At 40.7% G+C, this 13,183-nt stretch overlaps 1 protein-coding gene across 1 annotated transcript; it reads left to right on the forward strand.

The window, feature by feature from the left end:
- Positions 1–370: 370 nt before the first annotated feature.
- Chmp5 (charged multivesicular body protein 5) lies at positions 371–12,047 on the forward strand. The gene is made up of 8 exons (XM_013026677.1): positions 371–535; positions 1,642–1,746; positions 3,256–3,302; positions 6,836–6,929; positions 7,052–7,123; positions 8,333–8,441; positions 9,816–9,928; positions 11,697–12,047. Exons 1-8 carry the CDS (start codon positions 467–469, stop codon positions 11,745–11,747), a joined length of 660 nt encoding a protein of 219 aa, XP_012882131.1. The 5' UTR covers positions 371–466; the 3' UTR covers positions 11,748–12,047.
- The last annotated feature ends 1,136 nt before the right edge of the window (positions 12,048–13,183 follow it).

Genomic DNA, 13,183 nt, shown 5'->3' on the forward strand with positions numbered 1-13,183 from the left:
TCCCGGTCGCCTCGCGGCCTCCGCGCGCCGCCCCGCTCCGCCAGGCCCGCGCTTGTTGACCGCTCAGCGATGGCAGCTGAGCGCCCGGCAATCCTGGGGGACGACTTCCTGGCCCCGCCCTTGCCAACTGGCCCCGCCCTCCGCGTTGCCCTCTCTCCGGCCCCGCCCAATCCGCCAAGTCCTCCTTCAGGCCCCACCCACTTAGCCAGGGCCCCGCCTCGCTCATCTGAATTCACTCTGCCGCCGCCAAGGCCCCGCCTTCGTCAGACCCTCTTTCTGCCCCTCCCAGTGCCTTGCGCCAGTTTCCCCCGGAAGGCGGAGCTGAAAACCCGGCAAAGAAGGATGAGGAAACTAGAGCGAGCACAGTGCGCTTGCGCGCGGAGGGGCCGGAAGCCGGAGCGGCAGTGACTCTACTTCCGCTTTGGGATTTTTCTCCAGTGTTTGGGTTTCTTGTCGGCTGCTCAAGATGAACCGATTCTTCGGGAAAGCGAAACCCAAGGCTCCGCCACCCAGCCTGACTGACTGCATTGGCACGGTGGGCACCTGACCATGAATAACTAGCCTCAACGCTTCCATGCTCCTGACCCCGCCCATCCCCTGGCCCCGGCTCCCACTCTTTCACTCCAGTCCTACTTCCCAGCTCTTTAAAACCTCGGCCTTCTCCATCTCCTCACTTCATCCCTGTTTTCTAAGTCATTCCTGACGCCACAAACCAGGGATCCCCCTCCTAGCCTCATCACTGCTTCGCACCCCACCCACACTGATGCTCTGTGCCCAGGCTACTCCTTCTCAGCCTCGCCTCCTCCAGCCTACCCCAGGCCTAGACGCTCTCCCTAATTCATCTAGTCCGACATTTTCTTCTTACCCTTTTTTTCATCTCTCACCCATTGCCCATGTCAGGGCTCTTTCTGTGATATACTGGGTTAATGCATGTGTACTTTTTTTTCGATCTGAATCTCCAAAACAATTCAGCACCCACCCCCCCCCCTTCCAACTAGGGAATGGCATTTGAAATAGTCTTAGCCTAGCTGGGCGGTGGTGGCTCACGCCTATAATCCCAGCTACTCAGGAGGCTGAGATCAGAGGATCATGTTCCGAGCCAGCCAGGGAAGCCAGCCGTGAGACTCTTGTTTCCAATGAGACTCTTGTTTCCAGTGAACCACCAGAAAACCGAAAGTAGCTCAAGTTGTAGAATGCTAGCCTTGAGCAAAAGAGCTCAGGGACAGGCCTAGGCCCTTAGTTCAAACCCCACTATTGACGCACAGAAAAAAATCTTAGCCTATGTCTTCACTAGACACAGGCTTATTTCCTATGCCTCTTTGTTGAATCGACGGTCTGACTCATCACCAAGGGAAATCTCAATCCAGTGATTCTCAAATTGTTTTTCTACCCCAACACTTGAGGGGGGACTTTGGGTATCAGAAACCTGGAGATGGAATGTGGTTTACAAAAAGTGTTTCTGACTGGAAATCTACACACACACACACACACACACACACCCCTCTACCTGAGTCAGTTTCCCACCTTTCCTCATATACTTTCCTTGCTTTGCTTCCATCAATTCCTTTCTCTCCTGTCCCCTTCTTGTGTGAGTATATCGCAGTCACTATTTTTGATTTGCATTTGGTATTTTTCCCCAAGGTGGATAGCAGAGCAGAATCCATTGATAAAAAGATTTCCCGGCTGGATGCTGAGCTAGTGAAGTATAAGGATCAAATCAAGAAGATGAGAGAGGGTCCTGCCAAGGTAAGATAGGCAGCTACTGTTGTAGAAAGTACTGCAACAGCCTCATTTGAGCACCTGTGAAATAAGGCTGGGTGGTAGAGACTGGTAAAGTATAGTGAAGAGATGCTCAGTCTGGTAGAGGAAACGTGACGGTGTATGCTTCACAGATGGAGCTTGAAGCTAGATTCTTTAAAATATTATTAGGTGTTGTGCAGAGATGTTACTATTTGATGTCTTTTGAGGTGGTGTATTTGAGGGACAGTGTATTTGGACAGTATTGGAGGGAAATTGAGGTTTGATCTTGTGGAGAGAGGATGTCAATCACATGTCCTGAAGCATGTACATAGGAATTAGTACATTCTACTGGGAAGGTGGCACTCTAGGGAAAAGGGCTGGGTCCTGCTTAGGTTTACGGAGTTACCAAGCTGGTTAGGTTAGATAGATAATTAGACTAGTTAAAGAGGGGCATGCTGGAAAGAATTACTGATTTAGACCTATGGGGCCAATGTTCTATTACTGTCACTACTGACTAGCTGTGATAAAGTCACCTATATTTAACTAAATAGGAATATAGAAAGCTATGTTTAGGGGCAGACTGTGAATATAGAGCTACCTTGTTTTTTCCAGCTCTCTTATTAACCACTATAAGCCAGGGTATTGGAGAACCTTGGTTTTTCCTTATATAAGGGGTGTGATATATGCTTAGAAGTTTGAAGATTAAATAAGGCAATTTATGTGACCTGAAAAGCATGTCTAGATCATAGTAGTAGTCAATAATGTCAGCTATTATTGTCTGTGAGGTAATAATATCTGTTTTCCTTCCCTCACTGGAGGAGACAAAATCACATATGGACCAGTTAAGACGAAAGGATTTTCCCAGCAATCTTAGTTGATTTTTTTTTAATTGCCATTTTGTTTGTGCCAGTGCTGGGGCTTGAACTCAGGGACTGAGTGCTATGTCCCTTAGCTTTTTTACTTAAGGCTAATACTTTATCACTTGAGCCAGGGCTCCACTCTGTCTTTTTGGTGGTTAATTGGAGATAAGAGTCCCATGGACCTTCCTGCCCTGACTGACTACAAACCACAATCCTCAGATCTCAGCCTTCTGAGTAGCTAGGATTACAGATATAAACCACCAGTGCCTGGTGATGTAAAAGTGTTTTAGCTTCAGAAGTGAGGGGTTGGTGGGGTCATTGTTAGTTGTTTCCAAGGTGAGATAGAATAAAGGAGTTTGTGCTTGTTAGGTTTGGATTGACAGTGGGTGTTCAACTGGGGACTCTGCTAAGGTAATTGGATATGCAAGCATTAGGAAAAGGGAAAGTAGTTAAGGATGATATTATGTGGGTTGCAAAAACAGATAAAACTACACATTAGTGATATCTGTACTTAGGAAGGGAACAAAATCCAGGAGCACTATTCCTGTCTGTTCCTTTGAAGAAGAGATGTATGTGAATCTGAGGATATGGATGATTAATTTTACTATATATGTGTTTTCTACTTACTTTTTATTTAATATGTTTTTCTCCTCAGAATATGGTCAAGCAGAAAGCCCTGCGAGTTTTAAAGCAAAAGCGAATGTAAGTTATATGCATGATCTCCTTCTCTGTAGCGGTTTTAATAAAAAGGAAAATAGTCTTCCATTTTACCTGGGTTTCAAACCATTTTCTAAATGTTCTTGATTGAATTACAAATTTTCAAAATTTTGATTTTAATGACTAGTACTTTGAGCAGGTCAGGTCCATAGGGTTTGGTTCTCCATTACTTAGGTCATAAAATAGACCCTTGTTATCCCTTGACTATATGGTTCCAAGGAGACTACTATATATCCTCAATATGTGCAAATTTCAGTGCTATACTTTGAATGCTTAATTCCTATTTCCCATAATGCCATCCAGTGGTCTTGAAAGATATATTGTCTTTCAACCACCTAAAAATTTCATTTCACTTAAAATTTGCTTTTGGGGCACCATTTGAAAAACATGTTTTTACAAAAAGGTGGGGAAATGATAAGGTGGTATTGACTTAGGATTTCTCTGCATCAGCTGAGCTGTATAATGTATGTGCAGGAAATTATTCTGTTGTTTTTTATTTTTGTTTTGTTTTTTTTGCCGGGTCCTGGGTCTTGAATTTAGGGCCTGGGTGCTGTCCCTAAGCTTCTTTGTACTCAAAGCTAGTGCTCTACCACTTGAGCTACAGCACCACTTCTGGCTTTTTCTGAGTAGTTAATTGGAGATGAGAGTCTCATAGATTTTTTTTCCTCCCCAGACTGGCTTTGAACCACAATCCTCAGATCTCAGCCTCTAGGGTAGCTAGAACTATAAGTGTGACCCACTGGCACACAGCTAATTGTTTCTTTTGACTTTTTTTTTTTTAACCACTCTTGGTCAAAGCCATGTATATTAACTATGCAAACATGGCAGGCTTATTGTATGCTCTTTTTGGTTTTATTTGTACAATTAGACATGCTGAATATTTTCTCTTAACCATAATGGATTTTTTGTGTGCATTTCTGTGTAATGCCAGGCCTAGGTCTTGAAATTAAGGCTTGGGTGTTGTCCCTGAGATTTTTTGCTCAAGGCCTAATACTCTACTACTTGAGGCACATTTCCAGCTTTTTTTGCTCAAGGGTACTACTCTGCCACTTGAGTCACACCACCACCTCTGGATTTTATTTTTGTAGTTAGAGATCAGAGCCTTACAGATTCTCCTGCCCAGGTTGGCTTTAACCGCAGATCTCAACCTCCTAAATAGCTAGAATTACAAATGTGAGCCATCAGCCATGACATTTATTAATTTGTTAGTTTTTGTAGTATTGGGGATTACATCTAGAGCCTCATGCATGTTAAGTGACTGCTTTTACCAAGTGAACAATGCTTTTAGTCCTTTTGTTTTTATTATGTTTTTTCAATATAGGCTCTTGTTAACTTTTCCCAGACTGGCCCTCTTGAGATCTTCTTCTGCCTCCAAGTATCTGGGATTACAGATGTCTGCTACAAAAAAAAAAAAAAAGCCCAGCTCAGTTCATTTTAGGCGTGTGTGTGTGTGTGTGTGTGTGTGCGCGTGTGTGTGTGCGTGCGTGCGTGTGTGAAAGAGAGTCGTGGGGCTTGAACTCAGGGCCTGGGTGCTGTCCTTTAGCTCTTTTGTTCAAGGCTAGCACTCTACTACTTGGAGCCACAGCGCCACTTCTGGTTTTCTGGTGGCATTTCAATTTTTTGTTGTTTTGAGACGGATTTTGCTATCTAGCCCAGGTTGGCCTCAAACTCTCCATCCTCCTGCCTCAGCTTCCCGAGTGTTTGTATTACAGGTGTCCCATACCTGACTCAAAAAACTTTCCCCCTCCTCATGCCAGGGATCAAACCCAGGTCCTTACAAATGCTGAGCAAACATTCTGCTACTGAGCCATACCCTGAGCTCAACATTGCAATTTTTAAGTATTAGTTTTTATTAATATAGATTCATTGTAGAAACTTGGGAAATACAAAAACAGAAGAAAATTTAGCTCCTTTCTTAGTACTAGAAATAATCACCTTTAAAATGCTAAATTCTAGACTAGGGTCATATGGTAGATTACTTGCCAACCTGAGCACTACCGAAAAAAAAAAAGAGAGAGAGAGAGAAAGAAAGAAGTAAAATGCTAAAATTTCTGGTGAGGTATTATGGTACATGCTTGTAATCTTAACACTGTCAAAAAAAAAAAAAAGGAGGGGGAGGGGTTAGCCAGGTGCTGATGGCTCACACCTGTAATCCTAGCTACTCAGGAAGCTAAGGTCTGAAGATCATGATTCGAAGCCAGCCCAGGCATAAAAGTCAATAAGACTCTTCAGTTAGTCACCAAAACTACAGAAGTAGAGCTTTGGTTCAACAGGTAGAGCACTAGCTTTTAGCAAAAGAAGCTCAGGGACAGGGCCTAGGCCCTGAGTTTAAGACCCAGGACCAGAACTAGAAAAAGGAAAGGGGAAGCTAATTTTTTCCAGTGTTTTTTTTCCCCCTCTGCTTATGTATAACTATCATATTTACATAAAATATTATAGAAGAAAAGTGAAATGATAATGTCTTGATAAATCATTATTTTCTGTTTAATGTTGTATTATGGGCATTTTCTGTCCCTTTTAAATACTCCATCAAGAGTCGGGCACTGGTGGCTGAAGTCTATAATCCTGGCTACTCAGGAGTCTAAGACCTGAAGATTCCTGGTTTGAAGCCAGCCCAGGCAGGAAAGCCTATGAAACTCTTATCTCCAATTAACTACCAAGAAAGGCAAAATTGGAGCTGTGGCTTAAGTGATAGAACTCTAGCCTTGAGCAAAAAAGCTCATGGACAGTACCCAGGCCTAGGAGCTACATCCAAAAAAATGCCCCCCTTCCCCTCTCCTCCCCACTAGAATTTGAACTCTACTACTTGAGCCATACCCCACAGTCCAATAATTATAAAAACTTGGCTGGGAAGGTAGCTCAGTGGTAGAGTGCTTGCCTCACATGCATGAGGCCCTGGGTTCGATTCCTTAGTACCACATAAGCAGAAAAAGTAGGAAGTGGCTCTGTGGCTCTAGTGATAGAGCATTAGCCTTGAGCTGAAGAGCTGAGGGACAGCACCCAGGCCCAGAGTTCAGTCCTCAAGACCTCCAAAAAAAAGTAAAAATAAAAAATGTAGATATGTAGCAAGACTAGACTTGATGGCACTATGCCTGGAATCTTAGCACTAGGAACTCCAAGGTAAGGAAATTACAAATTATAAGCCAGCCTTGGCAACATAGCAAGACTGTCTCAAAAAATATTTTAAAAATAAAATATAAGGATGGGAAGGATAAATAAAGGAGGAGGCAACAATGCTTGATATGAAATGTACTCATTACCTTGCCCATGCAATTGTAACCTGTCTACAGTATTTTCACAATTAAAAAAATATATGTAGATAATTATAGAAAAAATCTATAATGTTAAGTGCAAAATAGCATTGTAACTTGACATGCATAGGGAAAAAAAACTAGAGACTTGCGATAATTTTTTAAAGTATTTTGACCTTTTTAACCTTAAAATTATGATCAAAATACTTTGTTCCAGTAGATTTCCATCTGGCTCACATTTCCCATTCTCACTTGATTCTATATAAGGTATGAGCAGCAGCGGGATAACCTTGCCCAGCAGTCCTTTAACATGGAACAAGCCAATTACACCATCCAGTCATTGAAAGACACCAAGACCACGGTATGCCCAAAAGCACCTTTCCCATTATTTTATTAGTCTTGTACTCTTTCTGAAGGTTTTTTAAAGTCAGTTTAGTCAACATGACTTGTTAAGATGCTATATTTTCTACTTTTTATTTTTAGGTGGATGCAATGAAGCTAGGAGTAAAAGAAATGAAGAAGGCATATAAGCAAGTGAAAATTGACCAGATTGAGGTGAGATGTATGTTAGTTTCTGCAAGAATGAGCACTAATTTCTGTAAGATGCAAATACTGAGTGCTTGATAGGAAGAGCAAAGGGAGATTGGATCTCAAGCCTGCCATTTACTAGTGGAAAGAATTCCAAAACTATCAGTTTCATAATTGTTAATGCAAAGTTCCTAATACCACATATAGTTTTTATGCAGATGAAATAAATGAACACCCTGACAGAATAAACACCCAGTAGTTACTTCTTTTTTTTTTCTTTTTTTGTTGTTGGTGGTGGTAGTCATAGAGCTCAACCTCAGGCCTGGACATTGTCCCTGAGTTTTTTTATTCAAGGCTAGCACTTTACCACTTTGAACCACAGCACCACTTCTGGTTTTCTGGTGGTTAATTGGAGGTAAGAATCTCATGGACTTTCTTACCCAGGCTGATTTTGCAATCCTTAATTCCCTTTTTTTTTTTTGGTCAGTTATGGGACTTGAACTGGGCCTGGGAGCTGTCCCTGAGCTCTTCAGCTCAAGGCAAGTGCTCTACCATTTGAGTCACAACATTACTTCTGGTTTTCTGGTGGTTAATTAAAGATAAGAGTCTCACAGACTTTCTTTTTTTTGGTTGGTCATGGGGCTTGAACTCTGGGCTTGGGCACTCAAGGCAAGCGTTCTACCAATTGAGCCACAACATCACTTCCGGTTTTCTAGTTGTTTATTGGAGATAAAGAGTCTCACAGACTTTCCTTCCCAGGCTGGCTTTGAACCGCGATTCTCAGATCTCAGCCTCCTAAGTAGCTAGGATTACAGGCATGAGCCACCGGTGCCCAGTTTTAGTTCCATTTTTAAGTGAGAAAATTAAGGCCTGGTGACATTTCTCCTCATTAAGTAATGCAAATTCTGTACTGGGGCAGTAGCTCAACAGCACAGTATATATTATGGTTTGCACATACCTTGAATTTAATCTCTAGCCAAAAAAGTAAGGAAAAGAAATTGAGGAAAGAATTATTGAAACCTCTGCTTTAGAGGACTATCTGCTCAGTTGCTGAGCACAAGCCAGTCACAAGCCAAAGACAGGTTAGGGAGGAGAACTAACAGTTATATGCTTGGCCTTCTGTGTACATTGTCTTTTTAAAAATTGCTCATTCCTAAGGTTCAAAGGAGAGGAAGAGAGCAATTAGAGAAAAATGGTAAAAAAATAAATAAAAGAAAATCCTCTATATTTCTATAGGATTTACAAGACCAGCTAGAAGATATGATGGAAGATGCAAATGAAATCCAAGAAGCACTGAGTCGAAGCTATGGCACCCCAGAATTAGATGAAGATGACCTAGAAGCAGGTAGGTTCTAAGAAAAACAATTATAATGTATATTTAGTTTTAGAGTCTGAGGCCTGGGGTCTTTTCTCAAATGTTAGTGAAAATTCCTGTCAGGATTCCCTCAGCATTCATTCACTGGATTTCCTCAGGATTCACTGAGGTAGAGAAACTAAAGCAAGGTCCAGCTTAATGCCTGGCCTCAACTTGTCCTTTCTCTGCTGTTTTTCTTTTTACTTTGTTCTATTTTCCTCTCTCAGAATAGCAAAGGATCTCCTGCATGTTAGAGGGCTTAGCACTAAAGAAACAAATAATCTTTTCCTAAATAATTATAAAAACTCATGGTTGGGAAGTATGAGATATGGGAGCTTATCCCAAGGGAATCTAACCTAGTTTGTAGTATGGGACAGGCTCAGGACCTGTGCTAGGGGCTAGGACAAAAAAAAAAAGGGACACGGGAGGGGAGGGAAAAGAATTGATGAGTAGCCTCAGAGAAAGTAGTTTCTTCTGGTGGTACTGGGGTTTGAACACAGGTCCTTGTGCTTATGAGGCAGATGCTCTACCATTTGAGAGACACCCCACACTAGAGAGAGTTTAGAAGCTATACTATAGTCTGAAAAGACAAGAGAGAGAAATGGACAGATGAAATGGATGAGATTTGATGATTTGTTGGATATGAGAGAAAATAAAGTATGCCAAAGATGTTTGTTCATTTCTATCATGAGTAACTGGGTATATAGAGGAACCACCCCCAAACTGCATTTTCTGTTAAGTAATGCCTCTCTCCCCTACTACCCTCTCTTCCTCTCCCTCTTCCTCTGCCTCTTTCTCTCCTTCCCATTCCTCCTCCTTTCTCTACCTCACTTCCCTGTCCTTCCCATTTTATCATTTTACCTAGAACCTTTTTTCTATTCATTTTTTAAAACTTTCTGTCTTGGAGTTCCTTTATTGAATCTCCCCATGCTGTTATTTTTCCTCTGTTTACCTCCACCTCACTTACCAGAGTTACTCTTACAGCCTAATTTCATATAATTATTATATATTATCTAACAACTTCATGCCTCCTTTCACTGCTTTCTTTCAAGTCCATCAGTGAATTAGAGAATTTGTACTTATTATAATCCATTTCCCAGTTTGAATTGTCCTAATCTTCTCATCAAAACTAGGAGCCTATAAACCTTTGGGGAATTGGTTCATTTGTGTGTTTTATTTTGCTTTTTGTTTTCCATAGATTTTATATGTCAGTTTCCTTAGAAATTTCCTATAATTGTCTTTTATTTTAAAAATAGAAGTTAATAATCCATTTCCCTTTGTGTTTCAATCTTAGGCTTACCTTGTAACATTAGGTGCTAGTTTCCTTGCTTAATTTTTTTGAAATGATGCATATATTAATTTCAGAGTTGGATGCATTGGGTGATGAGCTTCTGGCTGATGAAGACAGTTCTTATTTGGATGAAGCAGCATCTGCACCTGCAATTCCAGAAGGTGTTCCCACTGACACAAAAAACAAGGTGAACATTTTCTGCTTATTTTTACCTAGAACCTATTTTGAAATGTGGAAAAGATTTCATGCCCACCAGACTGAGATTACATTTTTTTTCCCTGTTGAGACAGTTGGCTCACATTATACTCCTATCTCAGCTTCCCAAATAGCCAAGAAGAAAATCCCACTTTCTAGACACAGTAAATAATTACTGAGTGGATTTGTGTGTATGTTATTCAGGGCCTTGTGCTTACATCTTGCACCAGCCCTTTTCATCTTTGTTGTTTTTGGAATAAGTTCTCACTTAAGGTATGTTTGAACTGGACTGGACCAAGATATACCTATTTATATTTCCCATGTAGCCAAAGTAATAGTCACAAACCATTTCATACCTATTGGTTGAAATGGGGTCTCAAGGTTATGCCCAGGCAGACCTGAAACCATGAGCCACCAGCACCTAGCCTTGAGTGAATCTTTTTTTTCTTTATGGTCTGAGGCCAGGACAAGAACTCAGTACCTGTTGCTTTCACTCACTGGCTAGCACTGTATTAACTGAGCAACGCCTCCATCCTTTTGAGAGGTTTTTTTTTCCTAATAGCAGTTAATAATTTAAGTATAAAACTTATATGGGATTGGGAATGTGGCTTAGTGGTAGAGTGCTTGCCTAGCATGCATAAAGCCCTGGGTTCCATTCCTCAGTACCATATACACAGAAAAAGTTGGAAGTGGTGCTGTGGCTCAAGTGGTAGAGTGCTAGCCTTGAGCACAGAGAGGCTTAGTGACAGTAGTGTCCAGGCCCTGAATTCAAGCCCCAGGATTGGCAAAAGAAAAAAAAAAAAACGCTTAATGTGAAAGATTCTAATTTCACAAAGTAAGAAATAGGATTTTTGGCATTAATTGTGACACATTAATTAGCTGTTTTGAGCTTTCTTATTCTTTGTAAATATAAATTGCAGGTAATTTACAAGTATTTCACATAATTGAATAGAGTAACTTAGAGGCTGGTATGTAAAAGACTTGGCAAACTTCAAACCCTGTCCAAATCTACATAGCTGTCTTTATTTTTAAAAGTATTTTATTGCTTATAAAATTTCATTTGCTCCACCTTAGCTCTTAGTATAATGTATTACAATGAATTTTTTTATCTATTGCCACTAGACATTTATAGTCTTAGTTTTTCCTTACATCCCCTTGTGTGTGTGTGTGTGTGTTGAATATATATATACATATATACATTATAGTTGACAGAATTTTGTGTAGAAACTACTCCTAGTGCTACTGTATTTTAAGCAAATAAGAAATTCATGTCTACTTTCAGAATATCAGTTTTCCCGCCTAGAAAATGTGGGGAGCTAGGACTGGGAAGGTGGCTCAGTGGTAGAGCGCTTGCCTTGCATGCATGAGGCCCTAGGTTCGATTCCTCAGCACCACATAAGCAAAAAGAAAAAAGCCGGAAGTGGCGCTGTGGTTCAAGTGGTAGAGCGCTAGCCTTGAGCTGAAGAGCTGAAGGACAGTGCCCAGGCTCAGAGTTCAGGCCCCACGACTGGACCCCAAAAAAAAAAAAAAAGCAAAGAAAATGTGGGGAGCAAATGACAGGGAATATTTTTCCTAGGACCCTTATAGTTGTTTTCTGCAAGTGTTTATCTTGTACCTCTTTCTACCTTAACTTGGGGTAGGTGGTCTTAATTTTCTCTCATTGTTATTGTCTTAGGTGAGATTTTGATTTGGATTGCTTAAACACTTGGAAAAAATTTTTTTAATTAAGATTGACACTAAACCTTGATTACTTTTCACAGGATGGAGTGCTGGTGGATGAATTTGGATTGCCACAGATCCCTGCTTCATAGACTTGCAGCATCCAAGTACATCATGTAAAATAAATACATATGCTGGGATTAGAAAATATTTCCAAATTTGCCATAACAAATTTAGGTTTCTTTGCTTTCTTTGAAAGAAAGTTTAATTACATTGCTCTTATTCATTTTTTTTTCCGTTAAAACTTAATACTTGGGCAAGCTTTCTTTGTACTAAAATATGATTCTTTTCTCTTAGGGAAAACTAACTTAAAAGTAACTTTGACTTTATATGATTGGTTTTCACTTATTAATAATAATTTGAAATAAAACCATGGATATTAGACTCTTAAATTCTATGACAGTGTTGGCTGGGTGCTGGCATCTCACTCCTGTAAGCCTCCTTACTCAGGAGGTTGAGTTCTTAGGATCACTGTTTAAAGCCAGACCAGAAAAGAGTCTGAAAAGTCTATGAGACTCTGACCTCCAATTAGCCAACAAAAAGCCAAAAGTAGAGTTGTGGCTCAAATGGTTTAATGCCAGCGTTGAGCAACAAAGCTAAGCAAGAGGACAAGTCCCTGAGTTCAAACCCCCAGTACCAGCACACACACAAACTAAATTCTGTAACAGTGTAACTCTTAGTCTCAATGTGACCTGATAATGATGAGATAAAGATGAGATTATGAGACAATTTGTATTATGATTCAAAACCAATTTCTCTTACATTAGAGGTGGGTTAAAGTGATGGCTTTTTGATAGGATTTGTTGTGTCTTGTGATTTGTGAACAAGTCATTATTGTGTTCAATATTGGAATAATGGAATTAACACTACTGTGTCATAAGTGGATATTTTGGTTCTGTAGTTTCCTCAGTATTACAGCTTGACTTGTAATCAGTAATGAATATTTCTTGATATTTAATGTATAGGACTTTATTTATACTCAATAAATATTTTTCAAATGGATATAATTTTAATAACTTCAACCTAAAACTTCTACAGAAACCACTTTAAACTCAGTAGGATTGTGGTATAAATGAAAGAGCAAGCCAGTCACTAGTGGCACATACATATCTGTAATCCTAGTTACTCAGGAGGCTGAGATCTAAGGCTCATCGTCCAAAGCCAGCCTGGGCAAAAAAAGTCCATGAGACTCTTATCTCCAATAAACTACAAAAGGCCAGAAGTGGCTCAACCTGATAGAGTGCTAGCCTTGAGCAAAAGAGCTCAGGAACAGTACCCAAGCCCCCTACTTCAAGGAATCCAGGAGCCAGTGTGTCTTACCTATAATCTAGCTACTTGGGAGGCTGAGGTCTGAGGATCTTGGTTCAAAACTAGCCCAGACAGACAAATCTGAGACTCTAATCTCCAGTTAAACACCAAAAAGCTAAGCCGGGCGCTGGTGGCTCATGCCTGTAATCCTAGCTACTCAGGAGGCTGAGATCTGAGGATCGCAGTTCAAAGCCAGCCCGGGCAGGAGAGACTGTGAGAC

Source organism: Dipodomys ordii, unplaced genomic scaffold (assembly GCF_000151885.1).
Source record: "Dipodomys ordii isolate 6190 unplaced genomic scaffold, Dord_2.0 Scaffold95, whole genome shotgun sequence".
NCBI lineage: Eukaryota > Metazoa > Chordata > Mammalia > Rodentia > Heteromyidae > Dipodomys > Dipodomys ordii.